General features: G+C 35.7%; 1 protein-coding gene across 11 annotated transcripts in view; it reads right to left on the reverse strand.

Moving 5' to 3' along the window:
• CLIP4 (CAP-Gly domain containing linker protein family member 4) overlaps positions 1 to 17,129 on the reverse strand; it is a 133,637-nt gene that overhangs the window by 15,998 nt on the left and 100,510 nt on the right. For 7 of the 11 annotated variants that reach the window (XM_020983756.2, XM_020983761.2, XM_078149782.1 and 4 more), the window contains 4 exons: positions 15,794 to 15,917; positions 13,013 to 13,068; positions 12,178 to 12,250; positions 8,163 to 10,583 (listed from right to left, as the gene is read on the reverse strand). In XM_020983756.2, coding sequence (XP_020839415.1) covers positions 10,259 to 10,583; positions 12,178 to 12,250; positions 13,013 to 13,068; positions 15,794 to 15,917 — 578 coding nt within the window. In that variant the 3' untranslated portion in view covers positions 8,163 to 10,258. Of the gene's footprint in view, positions 1 to 8,162; positions 10,584 to 12,177; positions 12,251 to 13,012; positions 13,069 to 15,793; positions 15,918 to 17,129 lie in introns of those variants that run through there. The other 4 variants (XR_002323918.2, XM_020983763.2, XM_020983764.2 and 1 more) reach the window with 1 other exon arrangement.

The raw sequence follows: 17,129 nt of genomic DNA on the forward strand, positions 1-17,129 counted from the left end.
GATCCCACTTGACAACTTACAGGAAAAGCAGCAAGGCGAGCAGAACAGAACACTAAACTAGGAACCAAACGACCAGAATTCTGGTTGTGGCTCTTGCCTTTTGCTAACTGCATGACCAAAGGCAAAGTTCACCTCTCAGAGATTCAATTTTCTCACACATAAAACAAAAAGTTCAGACTATATGACCTTTAAGGTCCCTTCCACTTCTAAAAGTCTACCTTAGATTCCCTGTAATCAAGAAGTCATGTGTACCTGAGTTATTCTATCCATACAGACACTGTGCATTGAGACAATGCGGGTCCATGGTCAGGGTTTTCCATGACCTTAGCTGTTGATTCAAAGTAGGGTTAAAGCATAATATTAAGAACTAAAGGACACAGATTTGACTCCTATACAGTACAGACAGCTGGCTTACAACAGACAAATTTTGTTCCGTGGTTTTGGAACAAGAAACTTTCTAGTTAATCAAATGCAGCAACATGCATTGAGCACTTACTGTCTGCACTTTGTAAATGAGAGCTGGAGAGACACCAAAGAATTTTAAGACATGACCCCCTACCCTTAAGGGAACCTAGAATCTAGCAGGCAAGATAGGCCAGGCAAAAAAAATAAAATAAAATAAAATAAAAAGAAGAAATATGAATAGATGGCAAGAAGACAGCTACACAAATGCAAACTACATATTTATATGGACTGAGCCCCTGGACAGACACAAGTGCTAAGAGGATGTTTATGTGAAAGGAGAGAGTAAAACTGCACAGGCTTTACAGGTCTCAGATTAAACCAGGCTGACAAGGGGGAAAGGAGAAACAAGTGCATTTAATGAGAGAAAACAGCAGTCCAGCCTTCAAGGGATCATCATTCTTTCTCTCCTACCTGCAGGGTATTAAAAACTGGGACACTGCCACAACAGTAACCCTATCTGAAGTCAAATTGAAACACTATTATTTTTCTAATTCATGTTCCCTTTTAAAAATCTGTCTACTTAAACATATCTGTTGTACTTGCTGATATAGGAAGCAACAAGGTATGATGAAGAGAAAACTGGAGTAAGAGCCCAAACCAACTCAAACCCACCCTCTAACCCTCATCTAGATAATCTTGAGCAGGTCAAATGACCTCCTAGAATGTCAGTTTCTTCATGTGTAAAATGATGGGACTGAACTAAATTGGCCTCTGAGGTTCCTCCCATTTATAAATCTATGATTTTATGTATTTTATTCTTTGTTAATGATTTTTTTTTATTTTTAGGCAATTGGGGTTAAGTGACTTGCCCAGGATCACACACCTAATAAGTGTTAAGTGTTTGGTCTGAGGCTGGATTTGAACTCAGGTCCTCCTGACTTCAGGGCCAGTGCTCTATCCACTGTGCCACCTAGCTGCCCCTACGTATTTTATTCTTAAAGATCAACCCAGAAACTCTTGGGTGACCTCCCCTGAGCTGGACAGTAAGTGCCAAGATAAACCATATACCTAGGACCAGAAGGCACTTCTGGGATAGAGTATCTCCCCCCCATCACGGTGGCTATGCTGTCTGTGACCATTAGAAAGGCATTAAAAGTGACAGTGATAAGAATCAGTAACCTCTCCTGGAAGTCACAGTCCTGAGGTGAAAAAAATTTTGTCCTTATGTTGCTGCAGAATCTACTGGATGATAATCCTTAGGAGTCACTCTGATGACAATTAGTTTGGGAGCTTGGGAACTTTCCAAAGAGCTGGAATCTCATGCATCTCCTCCCAAAAATTGTTAACAGCTGCCTGATACATAAATTACCTTCATCTTAGTACATCTAATAAAATACATGGCAATTTTTTAAAAAATTCACATAAGCCCAACTCTTCCTTTAAATTTTAAGAAACTGCACTATTCTCAGAAGAACCCGTGTAACTCAAGATAGAGCTCATTGTCATATCTAAACTGAGAGAACTAAAGCAATAGCACCATTTGACAAGTGACTTGAAGAGACAGTTTTGGGGATTTTTGTTGGTCACACAGCACACCAGTATTGAAGCCAGGCCTCCAGCATCTCAAGCCATTAACTTTACAGATTATATTTCTTTCTGAGACAAAGAAGTAGGAAGAAATCTTTTGAAACAATTATCATAGTTCCAATTCTGTCTTCTGCAATGTGATGGAATTACTATCAAGATACAAATTTTCTCTGGCAGTTTAAGGAAAGAGGTTACCACATTACCCTGAGGCTGGGCCTGTTGTCTAGATGAAGGGTTAACTACAGTCTCCCAAGCTATCATGGCCACTAAAACTCATTTTAAATCTATTTTTTAAAAAGTCTTTCTGTCCACAGGTATTTGCTAGTAATAGCCTTCCTTCATTAAGAACAACAGTGTGTAAGCAGGCTCTTATCACTGACATTGCCTGTTGGGTGACTCTCAATGGAGCCTCCAGAATCATATCACAGTCAGAATAAGAGAAGAGTCTGCAGTCTTCTCTATCACTTCACTCTGGCTCTTTTTGCACGATGGGCTGACACAACATATTACTTACTAGAAAGGAAAACAAAATTGTCACTTCAATTTTCAAATGGCTTAGTCTACCTTTAGATAAAACCGAAAAGGACTCAAGATAAAGTTCAGAGAACATGGTCTCAATAAGACAGACATATGATCAGCAGAACACAGCCCCAGGATGCTTAATTACCCTCCAGTGCTTTAGAGATCACTCAGTTGTAACACAATGCCAGGCAAGGGTCATGGAGAATGGTTTTATTTCACCAATTCACAAAACACTGACTTCCACCCATGGAGAATGCTGAAAGCACTACTGAAGTATATGTTAGTGAACCGCAAGGATTTCTTAGCTGCTGGAGTTTGAATCCAGGTAGGATGGCATGCATGCACATACGTATGTACACACAAACACACAAACACAGCAAGAGGCTTGAATGGTGTATAAAATGCATGAATTCAAACAACATCCTTCAGGCTAGGCTGATTTCTGATGGAAGAACTAGGCTTCAAATATATTTACAAGCAGTGTGCACAACCCATTCTGGTTCTTAAATGGCGCCAGTTACCATAGGTAGCAGGTGACATTTTTGGCCAACGGTCTCTCTTTAACAACCTGGAAATACAATTCTCACTATCCTTTCTAGTTAGAAATCACCATCAGCTCTTCTGTCCAAAATGTGCAGTCACACAGAATTATATACAAGCACAAACACTGGCTATGTTGTCACCACGAAGATACTCTGTAAGGTCACATTCTCAAGAAGGGGACAGAAAGCTTTTTTTCCCTCCTCTTTGTGCCTTTCCCCACTAAGGGAGAGGCTATAAGAAGCAGGTAATGGTCTTCTCTCTACCTTACATGATGAGATTCCTTTATTTGCTCCCCATCACCCTAAATTCCTCCCCCTCAAATGGCCTCCACAAAAGCTTTAGCAAAATTTTCAGTAGAAAACTTCCTTTTGCTTATGCAAAGGTATCTTGCTGCTCTGCTTTTAATAAAATCTTCACTTGTCCTGCTTAATTTATTCAGACCCACCCTACAGAGAAGTTTCCTGGGGTTGTCTGTTGTATATACAGCAGCTTATGTGACATTGTTTATAAATAAGGGCCTATGTACTTCAGGGATACTATTATGAGACAAATAATACTAATAATATATATGGTAATATGAGTTTTGTATTGATTATCGTATTTGTATTGTAACCAAGTGTAGTGAAACAAAAGGCATGAAGAAAAATGAAAAATAAAGTCTCATTACTGGCTTACAAGCTGTGTGGTCTATGTTACAATGTTTCTGAGTCAATGAGAAGCTTCAGGATGTAACAAGAGTACTGTACTTTGACAGGCAGGACGATATAGGCGCAAACGCTGCCTGTGATATTTAAAACTAGTGAGACTATGGGAAAATTATGACCTCACCTGAGCCTCAGTTTCCTCATGTGTAAAATGTTACTTCACCAGAGTTATTGTGAGGCTCAAACGACACAGGGTATATAAAGTACTCTGCAAACTTTAAAAGCAAATGTCAATTATTAGAAGTTTAAATTACAGTCAAATAAGAATGATTCAAATCTGGATTTTCAAACATACACATGTGGTTTGAATAATATTATAACACAAGACAATTTTAATGTGGAGGAACCTGGCACTGTCAATTGCACAACTGATAGTGCCAGGTTCTTCCACACTGCAATTGTGGTCACTTAATCCCTCTTCACTTTCTTGGGTGGGCCTCAGTTCCCTTACATATCAAATTGAAGGCTTAAACTAAATGATCTCTTGGGTCCCTTCTACCTCTCGATTCTGTAACCCTGTAACACACTCACGGAACAGCCCCACCAAAACAAAACCATTCTTTACGGGAGACAGTCCCTGGGGAGTTACTCAGTACCTTGGTGGGGCATTCTCCGTGTTGAAGACTATTTTAGCATGCTTCTTTCAAACCAGAGCTACAGAAGACCTAGAGGTACACAGTTTATAAAGTTCAACAAGGTAGTACACCAGATGAATCATTCAGTCAACCAGAAATCAAGAGCTGGGTTTTTTTCTCTCAAAATGATATCCACATTATCATGATTTCTAAATTCTGTCCTACCAATAAGACAGCAGCTGCCCTCAAACAAGGTTTTAAAGAAAGCCAAGTTTAATTGAGATGGCCTTTCAGCATCTCTACCACACACCTGACTTGAAGTTATCCCATCCCTATCTCTACCTTTTCCAGAAAGCATCTTTATGTAGCCTCCTACAAGCAGGCAACATCTCATAATTCAAATATGTCCTGACCCGTTCCCACCTGTCAAAATTAAAAGTCCCATGTCTGATTCTCACAAGATCCTACTAGTTGATCAAAGCTATTCTGGAATTGATTCACTAAGTATTATAAATTTGCATTTTTACAAAGGTCTTCAGTACCTTGATCTAATGGTAAACGTGGGAATATCAAACACCATAACAGTAAAATACTGTGAGGGCAGGAGAGCATTTTAGATATATCTGATACATGGCCTAAGAGATTAAAAATCTTTGGCCAAAAATCTCTCCCCCTAAAATTAAACTTTGTCCAAAACATAGTTTTTAGAAAACCGTAAGGCATTCTAACACAGCACACCAGGAGCAAAAGACATCTCTTTGGAGTTCAACTCCACTGAACAAATATATACTGAAATTTAGTAACAGACTGAAAAGTTTCAGAGTTGGATATTGCTTCTTCTGTTTCTAATAAAGGACCTCCTAATTATTATTTATCTTGACTACTTATATCATTTGGCTTTTAAAAGCTGTTTGGGGAATATATAAAATATCTGTAAGTCAATTTACTAAAACACACTCTAGATTTATACGAATACAATTATAAAACACTCTTTACAGAAAAGGAAAACAGGTAATTTGAAGAATATTCATTGCTCATGGATGAACCATACCAACATGATGAAAATTATACTGCCTAAATTAAGTTATAAATTTAGGGCTATACAACTCACACTACCAAAGGATTACTTTCCAGAGCTAAAGAAAATAACAAAATTCATTTGGAGGAACAAAGTGTCTAGAATCTCAAGAACAGTAATAATAAAGTAGGAATAAAGGCAGAAGGGCACTTCCAGACCTCAAACTGTATTATTAACTTGTAATTATCAAAACTATTTGGTACTAATTTTAAAAAAAAAAGTACATCAATGTACATCAAACAAAAGCACATCAAACTAGAAAAATGAGTCAGAAACAACCAATTCAATAGCCCAGTGTTCAATAAACACAAGAATGAACTTAGGAAAACACTCCTCATTTGATTATCACTACTCAGAAAATGGAAATCTGGCAAAAAAAATCATTATTATAGGTTCAAACCAGGATCTTATGCCATATATTAAGTTAGATAATATATAACTTATATACATTATATATGCATATAATACATAACTAATATATGTTATATATTATATAAAGATACACAAGCTTTAAAGAAAAAAGTTACAGCAATAAAAAAAAATTCAAGGACAACAGAAGGAAATACCTTTCACAACTATGAACAGGGGAGAATTCTTAACCAAACAAAAAAGAGAGATTACAAAGGATAAAATAGACTATTTTTGGTAACATGAAAAGCTTTCATACACACAAAAATGATGAAACTAGATTAAGAAGGGATATAATAATTTGAGAAAAAAATTTTTGCATCAAATATTTCTGATAAGGGTCTGATATCCCAGCTATAGAGGGAATTAAATATAAGACTAAGAGTCATCCCCTAATATATGTACTTAAAGGATATGAACAAACAGTTAACAAACATGAAAAATTGCAAATAAAGCAACTCAGACTTCTCCTCACATTCAACAAACTGGCAAAGATAACAAAAGATGGACCTACGTATTAAAGGGAATACAGGAAAACAGGGAGGCTGACACACTGTTGGTGGATCTATGATGGAGTCTAACTGTTTTGGAAAACAACTAGGAATTACGCAAAAAAAAAAGTGACTTAAATAATGCATACCCTTTCAACTCAGCAATTCAACTGCTAAGCATACAACCCAAAGAGAGGGCTATGACAAAAAGAAAGGTACAAAAAAAATTTATAGCAAAACTTTCTGTTGTGGCAAAGAACCAGAAATAGTGTCCTCCCTTCACCCCAACCCCAAAAAGAGAAAAAAGCAGAAGGAAGGCCAGAAGGAATCACAGACAAGCAGGATAGCTTTGAAAGTTATATGTTACATTTATTATATACTTAAAAAGAAAGCTCTACATAGATTGCAGTTCCATGTACAATCCTCTTCTATTCCACAATGTATATGAAAACGCTCATTTTATTGTGTGTCTGTCCATTTCAAAACTTTAAAAAAAAATGAAAATGACTATGGAGGCAGAATGTCACAGACCCTGCCAAATACAATCAATGTGTCTGTTGATTTTACTCAACTGCTTTTCTTCTCCTGTGACAAGTTAAGGCTTATTGACTAGGAAAAGGGAGATATATTTAGACATGACTGATATCAAAATAAATAAAACTCATAAAAACAATAAAAGTAGATTTCTAAAGTATTAAGATGTCTGCACCTTTAGTCTAAGGAGGCAATATCGTCACTTATCATCTTAATGACATTTTCTCCTCTTTTTGCTCTGGATTTATGGATGATCATTTTAGTTTATACAAGTTAAAAACAATCTGCAAATACTGTTTGCCAGTTTAACTTTTTTAAGTAATTTTTTAAATTGTCCATATCACACTGGTTATGTTTACATTTAATAGACTGGCATCCCTTTCTGGATCTTTGCTTTGGAACTTATGTAGCCTTTCCCAGAATTTCATACTTTAAGGATCTATGATTTGAACACTAAGAAGATTACTAACCCTACCAACACATCAGAAGCTCTCAGTGATTTCACCGCTGTTCTTGAAGGGTTGCTGCGGCCCCAAAAGAACATCACTTTCTGGCTAAGCTGGTGATGAACTTCCCCAACTCGGCTAGGCTGCTTCTTAGTTATTGGACCACAAATGGATACTGGGTCCATAGTCAAAATCCTTCAAGTTTCAACAGGCCCTGCACAACTAGTTAGCAGAGCTAGCTAGCATTGTAATGAAAAAGCATTTGATAACCCATGGTCACATCCTTGCCACAATGAAGCATCAAAGCATAATTTTAGTAAAGGAATTACTTGCAAAATATTCATTCCATGAGCCAGGCACTGAATAACAATGATGATGACATGTTGCACAAGGTAATGGGAGAGATGTATCAGGAAGCTTACCATCTTGGTGGATCACAGAAACATGAATAATAAAATCTAAAAATGTAGTTATCAGCCTGATAGGCCCATGCGTATGAGTTTTTCCACGTAAATTTGTAACACTAATAACTGAAACTCTTTTCTTTGCATGTGTATAAAAGAAGCAAAAAGACAATCTTCTGTGTTTCTAGCTAGTGTCTGTGAAATAACATTCTACCTATTAAAACCCTTTCTGCAGTGGGTGGTTTGTTTAACCAACCTTGCTGTACTAGACAATGTATGCTCATTTTTGAAAAGTTTATGAAAAGAGTCAAGCACGCAGGAAAGCCTAGTTAGTAAAGACAACCACCCCAAATTCTTTATGAAATGTTTTGGTTATTTTTTTTTAATGAAAGTGATGATACACACTAATATCCTGGGTTATAGGAGAAGAAAAGAATAATAGAAAGAGTACATCATAAGACACTATTCCAAAACACAATGGTTTCCCATTTTATTTATGTTTAAGAAGCTACAATTCAGTATGAGTAGACTGACATTTAATAAGCTAAAGATGAAAAAATCTGTTTTCATGTATTTATGCATGAATGTATAAATTTGTATGGATTTAATAATGTTCTCTATTCACATAATATATGCATGAAAGAAAATAAAGGTTGCAAGAGAAGAAAAAATAGTGGTTTATGGTTTCCCTAAAAGCAAATCATTGTCAACATCAATATAACAGATTTTAATTTATAGGGCTCTGATGTACAACAGGAAACATTTTGGACTTTGTAAAAGTTCAGTGTATCCACATACATCTCAAGGTATAAATAAACAGAGTTTTTAGGAAACAGTATAATAAAATAAGTTTACATTCAAAATCACAGTACATTCATTTTCTTAGTCAGTAAAAATATTCCTTGATTAAAAGGCAGTGTATTACAGCCTTGTTTTGTAAATGTATTTCAGGAAAATAGGTCTAGCAGTATTTGAAATACCACACTTTTTTCAAAAGAGCAGCAGAGCAGCAGAATTCAGTTTAAAAATAGTATATTGCAAAATATCTGAACATGTTATTTCTTTCTAAGTGCAAAGGCAGTTCCATTGTTAAAGATAATTTTAAATCTTATAAAGTAAACCGTTTTACTATTTTTGTAGTCTCTTCAAATCTAAATATCTACAATAAAATATAAATCTTTTACATTTATGGGACACAAACATCCAGACACAGACGTAACACAAATTCCTTGCAATGTTATTCTATTACAAAGCTTAAACATGAAGATGGGCACAAGCCACAGAATGAAAACAGGCTCCCCTGCTGAATTTGTGTAGCATTTAGCCAAAGCTCAAATACTTGTGCTTTGCAACAGCTGGGAAAATCCAAAACCAACTAAGGCAAATGTCATGGCTGCCTTAGGAGCAACACCACAAAGAGAAATATAAAGAAATGAAGAAACACTTGAATGAACATGTACCTTCACAGACCTCGGCTATCTGTGCAATATTTATTTCTATTTATGGGTGAGGAAAATTGTGTGGTAAACCACATTGCTCTCTATATGTAAGCCTAGGATGTCTCAAACTGCTCTTTGCTTTTAAGTGCATTTAAAAATAAGTGGTTGGTTGGTTTTTTCATATCCAGCAGAAAAAAAATGGCAAAGGGCTTCAAGATGCAGTGAGGAGAAGCTTTCCACAGAAATCAAAGTGCATCAAGTTTTAAAAGTGCTTCTTCCAAATGTGATCTTTTATGCAGCAATAAGGTAGTATTTAAAACAGGAGCGGACTCTCTATGTGATGCTTTGTCAGCAAATCTTGATAAGTGATTCAGAAGAATGCCAAGGATCCCTGCAGTACGGATGGTGCAGATGGCACAAGACTGGACGTCAGGAGGCCTGCTTTGTACTCCCTACTTTGCTACCAGCTGTAAGCCCATGGGGAAATTGCTTCATGTTTCTACGCCTCAGTTTCCTCATACATAAACTAAAAGGAATGGCCTAGACAAATCATGAGATCATTTCCAGTCTTAAAATTCTAGATTGCACATCTTCAGAGTGGGATTTCTTTGGAGGATCAGAGAGGGAATGGATGTTTTCACAATCAGTCACCTATAGCCATTTCTTAGCCCTTACTGGTGAAAGCGCAGAAAGGGATAACAATTCCCAAAACACTTTGAACAGCTAAAGGAATTATCAAAGTAATATGCTGCCCAAGACTTTTTAACAACAATAATCCAATCACATATGACAAAGTAAGACAGAACAAACAACAGAACACGTCAATTGGTCTCCTAATGGCATAATTTTATGGCATCCCAGAACCATACTGAGATCTAAAAGCTTTAAAAAATAAGTTCTCTTTAAATGATCTTAAGAGATTCATGATTCTTAAAAATTTCATACTCCTTTTGTGTAAAAGTTAATCTGTAAATTGTCTTAATGATACTATGAATATAGTCGTGTTATCAAAATGTTCATTAACAGCTAAGTAAATCAGCCATTTCCCATGCACTCACTATGTATTGGAGCCTCTAATGTGACACAGTCCCTACATATTTAATACACTAGAGGTCCTGAAGTTCAGCAGTCATCATCCACAAGCTTTGACCCATTAATCCCCCGATAGGTCACTCTGCTTGGCCGAACCAAAACTCCATGGTTTGGCTTACAGGTGAAATAACGTTTGTCCCCCACTGAACCATCATTCTTTCCCCTGGCACCTTTGAGTTCAAGTCCAAGCCAGGTGCCTGGGGCAAAGTCAGTGGGGCCCACATACCTAATAACGGCCATTTCATTAGAGCTGGTGAGCAGAACCTGAGAGCCCTGCTGCAGTTTCACAGCTCCTTCCACGCCTCCGGCAGCTGGAGTACTGCTCCAGCTTCGACGAAGTAAAGCACTTTTTGATCTATTCGGGGTTAAAAAATGTACATAATACATATATAAGTACTTAGCAACAATGACCATGCAATTTTTACATTGATTTTTAGTGGCAAACATAATTTTTAGGTCCAATATTTTTTTTAACAATTAAAATCTTGGCATGAAAATCCATAACTTAGTATGAAAATATATCTGCATGTTTTTAATTGTGGAAAATGTAATCTCTTCTGGCTTACCCAGTCTAACTTTAGATTCAAAATTTCACTCACAAGGCCTGATGGCAGCACTAATACCGTCACCAAGAAATATCACCAAACTATCATTTTGCAGAGACTACTTGCTAACTATTGTTTACAAAAATATCCATTATTTCTGCAGGGGTCAGGAGTAATGGTGAGGTAACAATAGGCATCTTTATATTTAAAGAAAGGCAGCTAGGTGGTGCAGTGGATAGAGCACCAGGCCTGAACTCAGGAAGACTCATCTTTATGAGTTCAAATCTGGCCTCAGACACTTACTAGCTGTGTGACCCTGAGGCAAGTCATTCAACTGTTTGCCTCAGTTTCCTCTTCTATAAAATGAGCTGGAGAAGAAAATAGTAAACCACTCCAGTATCTTTGCCCCTCTAAATGGGGTCATGAAGAGTCAGATGTAACTGAAACAACTGAACAACAAAATATCAAAAGAACACTGTCAGTGCTAGGGAGAAGGGAAGGACAGGATCTGGAACTCAAAATTTAAAAAAGAAAAGAATATTAAAAATATATTTTTAAAAGACTACTGTGATAAGCTTCTTGTAGGCACTCTATAGATTATTTCAAAAAAATTAAATTATTGTACCCAATAAGAATAATTGTTCAGTTAGGCTAGAAGAACACATTAAATATCAAAGATGCACTTAGTTTCTCTTCTCAAACTGTGAATTTTTCTCTGTAAATAGTATATGGAGATGAGACATGACAGCTCTATCACATACCTGTAAGTTTGTGCCTACAGAATAAAACACTTACCTTTCCTCTAAAAAAAAAGTTCAAATCTAAATGGAAAAAAGGGCTACTGAGAACGAAGTAGATCTAGGGAAGGTAGAGGGACTGAGATAAGTATAAGAGAAGAAATTCTCTGTTCAGAGAAACACTTAAAGCAGAATATTCCAGGGTATCTAGGTTATACCAAATAACAAAATAGCGTTTCATCTAGGCAAAGCAGTCTTAAATTCCTTTGATATACTTATGTTTGCATTCAACATGGAAAATACTAAATCAAAATTTCTAAATTAGTTACTAAAGCAGAATTGATTGGGAGAGAGGAGAATCCACCCAATTCAATCGTAACACAAAACATCAACTCCTTTTCACAGAATCTGTAGCCTTCAAAAAGAGAAAATGATAGATACACAGACATATATGTATATAAATATACACACAAACACACACATATATGTGATGTCAAAACATTAAAAGTTTTTTATAAGCATTTCACTATTAATGCAAGCATTACACATTTGCTCCTAAATGTTAAGAAATGCACCAAAGAATAAGACATAAAACAGTAGTCCTTTCATAACATTCCAAGTCATATTTATCTCAACTATCTATGTTTCTAAATAACTTGATACTCACTTTTCAAAAGCATTTCTTCTGTTTATCTCTTTCTGAGAAGATGCAGAAGTTGTGCTGAAACTTCGTCTAAAACCTAAGTAGGAAAATTAATGGTGGAATAAATGAAAAAAAAAACCCAACCCCAAACTTGTAGGCTTATTCAACCCCATATTCTGTCTCTACTTCTGCAGATGTTCCATTATACCAAATGTTTCTTTGGAAGCTGGAGTCAAAGGGAGAAAGCACACATATATATATATGGAACATAATTATAGCTTAGATTTCTTGAGAAAATTTTATCCAAAATTCAAATGATTTCTTATATCCTTATTAATCAAACTATATACATATAAGAATAAGACAACCATTTTTCCAGAGTGTCAGTTTTTTTTTTGAATTTTGCTGGAAGACATTGGATACTAAAAAAAAATTTCATAAAGACAACAAAATCACTCCATATAGTGATAAAGCTACCATTTTTCTACTGAATTTAATAGTTTTAATAAGCTACCAAAAAAATTAAAGACAAAACTCCAAGTGTACATATACTAAGAAAAAAGTAATGTTTATCACTAAAGACACCTAATTCTCTACACGTTCAAAGAAAATTAATGCCTTTATTATCACAAAAAGAAGCATGCATTGATGTCCTAACGATATACCTTTCAATTTTTGACTGTTGGAAGCTCCATCAATTGCTAGTTGAAGATAATAAAATAGCTTCCACACATAAAGTGAATCAAGGAAACTGTATATGTCTCTTTCCTTAAAACGCCTGGAGAGGAAGCAGTTAGTAATGCAACACAGAACTAGAGGTTTCTTTTTTTTTTAATTTTAATAAAATTCTTAGTCTTACCTGGAAAAGAATGATTTCGTTTACTTGATGCTTTCTCCGAAAGAGTATCTTTTAGTCTATTGGTAAAACAGACACACACACATCTCAGTACGACTATCTGGTGCTCAATGGTAATAAAGAACCTACTGATTTATGTATGATAAACTCATTTATTTGATACTGGTTTTCAATGGGAATATGACAACCATTGTGATATCAATTTCTATTCTCATAAAGCAATCCTCAAGCTGTCCCCAATTTGAAAATGATCTTCCCGTGTTTTCTTCAAAATCTTACTAACCTTTTATTCTGAAGGCCTTGGTCGCTTAAGTTTGAGTTCATTTGAATTTTAAACTCCTCAACAGCAGAGAACATCTGTTCTATTTGCTAAGGGACAGCCCAACACTGCACTATGTGAGGACTTAATATCATGGGGATGACAACAAACAACTGAGACATAACATAAAGAGTATAAAAAGTAGACCATTTAGAGATGGCTTCCTTTATTTTTAACAGAGGGCTGAACAGAAGGAGAAAGGTCAGAAACAAAAGAGATTTGTGTTTAATCAATAAATAATAGTTGAAATCATAAGAGGAAAAAGGTGACTTGGAATACAATATATATAACAAAGAGAGGAAGAAAGGAATGACAGAGAATTAGGGTCACTCACCAAATGAGAAATAACACAACGCAACAGACAGAAAACAACAGCTGGGTTGTCCCTTAGCCTCTGCCACTTACAAGTCATGTAACCTTGAGGGCAGTCTGTTAGCTCTCTACCTCTTGCTATCCTCAGCTATAAAGGAAGGACAATTCACTCCTCCCAGAATTTCATTGAGAATCCAATGAGATAATATACATAGATGTACTCTGAAAACCATTTTAAAAAAAGCTTTTCCTGAACCAGATGATCTCACCTAACTTTCTTATTGACTTTTTTCCTTCTTCTGAGATTTAATTCAACTTTTGTGATTATTACTAATAATATCTTAATGATACCATCATATACAGGTGAGTTTACACATGCGTACACATACACACACAATGCATAAATGTCATCACCATCATTACAATAGCTGAATAAGAAGTGAATCACAAAATATCAGAAAGGAAGGAAAAAACAACAAAAATAATAAGATTAATCAATTAATAAAGTTTTAAATCTAAAGTTTTATAATTTAGACAGAAAAAAACACTGTCTTTGGTTATAATTGTATTAATGAAGTGAAAAAAGTCATCATAAATGTTAAAAGGCAAAAAAAAATTAAGGGAAGGTAAGAAATTTATAGAAAAGAGATCGGGGTAACAGAAAAGAAAGTAATTGGGCAGTAAAAGGTTTGGAGTTTCATAATTTTAGGAGAGGGTATATATAAGCTATTAGAGCTTAAAGCTGCACTAAGACTTTTGGGACACACTGGGGACAAGAATTCCCTTACATATTTATAAAAATCATTTCAGAGATCTCTTCAAATAATTTTGAAACAAAAACAAGGTAAATGTCTCAACTTAATTTTTATTTAAAATAATAATAGCACCCACTTCCCATGGTTGTTGTAAAGATAAGTGGAGACAATATTTGTAAAGTGTTTTGTAAACGCTGAAGTGCCATTGTTATCAATATTAATACAATATGCGACCAGCATATCAGCATATACATCAATATCCAGTACAAGGTCCTCTCAAACTACAGTGCTCAATATACATCATACTCAGCTCAATCATCTGTTGAATGAATGAACTTATGTTCTTGTTGCCCAAATAACCAAGAGTAACCATTTTAAAACAAATAGTACTATTAAAAAAAATAAGGTATAAGTATAAAGAAAGTTGCCTTCCAAGTTTCCAAAAAAGGGAACCAAAAAACACAAGAAAATCTGAAATAATTTATCTGGAACCTATCTTGACAGTATCCATTTATACTACTGGAAAAAAGGTTATCTGAACTAGAAGAGGCTCACAGCTAGATAATGGCTGGAAGATATGCTCACATGCATGTACTTACATTATTCATGTTATTTTGTATTTAGAAATTATTATACCATTTCCCTTCCACTGAAAAGTGTACCAAGACAACATGCCTCTCAGCATATCAGCATATATGACAAGTCATCTCACATAATGGTGTCTAGAATTTGTAGAGGATTTGCTTCTGGTAAACTGATTTCCTAAAACCAAAGTGAACTAGGATGATTTTCAAAGTGTAATATCTTAACAAAAAACAGTGAGCTAATTTATTACACATAAAAAAAATCTTTGAAGCTCCACTTCCACCAAAGATCTACTGTCTATCTATTTTTGAGACCAAAAGGAATCAGAGGAAAAAGCCACTTTGGTTCCATTAGGTTTGTAAGAGAATGAATGGGGTGCCTGCTGGCAGGAAATGTAATGCAGTTAGGATGTGACTGAAGCAATCAGATAGCATTTTAACTTTTGTTTGCATGACAGATTAAGCTTGCTGCTCTCACTGTTCTTAGCTGCAATGCTACATCTAATAGCCTACACGTACTCATAGGGTATGCAAATGAGGAAGAGAGGATGTTTTTTTAAATTGCAAATACTCAGCAAAAGGAAATTTTGCTTTCCATGAGCCCTCCCTCTAAAGAAGGTAAATACTTAACTCCTTGGAAGAAGGAATGAACTGCATCCAATGCCCCACTATTAAAGGAAAAACTCTAACTGGAAGGAAAAACCAGTTAGAAAATCTGTACCTGGAAAAAACACACACACACACACACACACACACACATATATACATATATATATATATGTATGTATGTATTATATAAATATTCCATTTTTACCTCTGCACTCTAGTTGGGGGAGCAAATATTCCATATCTTGGTTGACAAGTAAAGTACTGCACACCTCCAACTGAACCGTCATTCTTGCCATAGGGCTTTTCAAGCTCAATGCCACACCAAATTCCTAGAATATGAACACAGAGTTTATGAAGCACCTGTACTGTCCCCATGACCAGTATATTAGTCCTAGGTCCAGTGCAACCAAAGATGTTCAGAAATGTAACATGGAGTATAGGCATTAAATTTTAAAATGATAAAAACTACATTGCACAAAGTGCTCAGAAACAATAACAATGTAATTTAATAAGCATAACTACAGGGTACATTAGGGAAGGAAAAATAAACCTGAGAAATAGATGTCTGGCAAGCACTAGCTCTATGTATGCAGGAGCCATAATAGATCAGCAAAGTGGAGAAGGCAAGCGTGATGTTGAAACCCCAAGGCTAAATCAAGGAGCTAGCCTTACAAAGAAAAGAAACCACTATCATCTTCTAATGTTGATTACTGTGTCTAGTTTCATGCTACCCAACTAAGATGGAGCATGTAGAACAGGAATGAGATGCTGGAGAAAGCCACCAAGATGTCTAGGGGGCTGGAAAGTGTGACAGAGAAGGGAATCACAGGAGGAAATCAGTTCCAGTCCAAGTACACAAAGAACATTCAGACAAGGTGGCAAACAACTGTTTTCTAAAATGATCCAAAACAGGAAAGGTAAGGTTAACTCGGGGAATAAAAGGATTTACTTTTGACATTATGAATTTTCCAGAAGGGTTTTAAGTGCTTGAAGGAAATTAAACCCAAGTTTATATTAGCAGATTTCTCATGGGGCAGCTAGCGGCACTGTGATAGAGTGCTAACTTACCAGCTGTGTGACCCTAGGAAAGTCTTCTAACCTCAAGAAGGAGAACACTAAGGGAGCCAAAATGTGAAGTTACTTTAAGATATAAAAGGAGGACTAGACAGAAATAGTATCTGGGTATCACCAGCTATGATAAATATAAAATTCAAATAAATGTCAGACCTCAATATTATAAGTTATCAAATTCATAAATCTATGTCTTCTCCCAGATGACCAATTTAAAGATTTAATCAGATAATAGAAAAGGTAATTCAGGGGATATTTTAGCATTTGTAAGTTGTTCTCTGTGTTCAAAGATGACATAACTTTCCACATTTGAGAATGCAGTGAAAAGACTAATGAATAAACTATTCTTTTCCTATGAACAAGCTATCCAATAACATGGAGCTACACAGCAGGGTAGATGGGCCATCATGGTTTTTAGCTCTACCATTTAATGTCTCACAAAAATAAGCCACCACATATTCCAAGCCAGG

The sequence above is a fragment of the Phascolarctos cinereus genome, unplaced genomic scaffold, assembly GCF_003287225.1.
Source record: "Phascolarctos cinereus isolate Bilbo 61053 unplaced genomic scaffold, phaCin_HiC Scaffold_2;HRSCAF=192, whole genome shotgun sequence".
In the NCBI taxonomy this organism is placed as follows: domain Eukaryota; kingdom Metazoa; phylum Chordata; class Mammalia; order Diprotodontia; family Phascolarctidae; genus Phascolarctos; species Phascolarctos cinereus.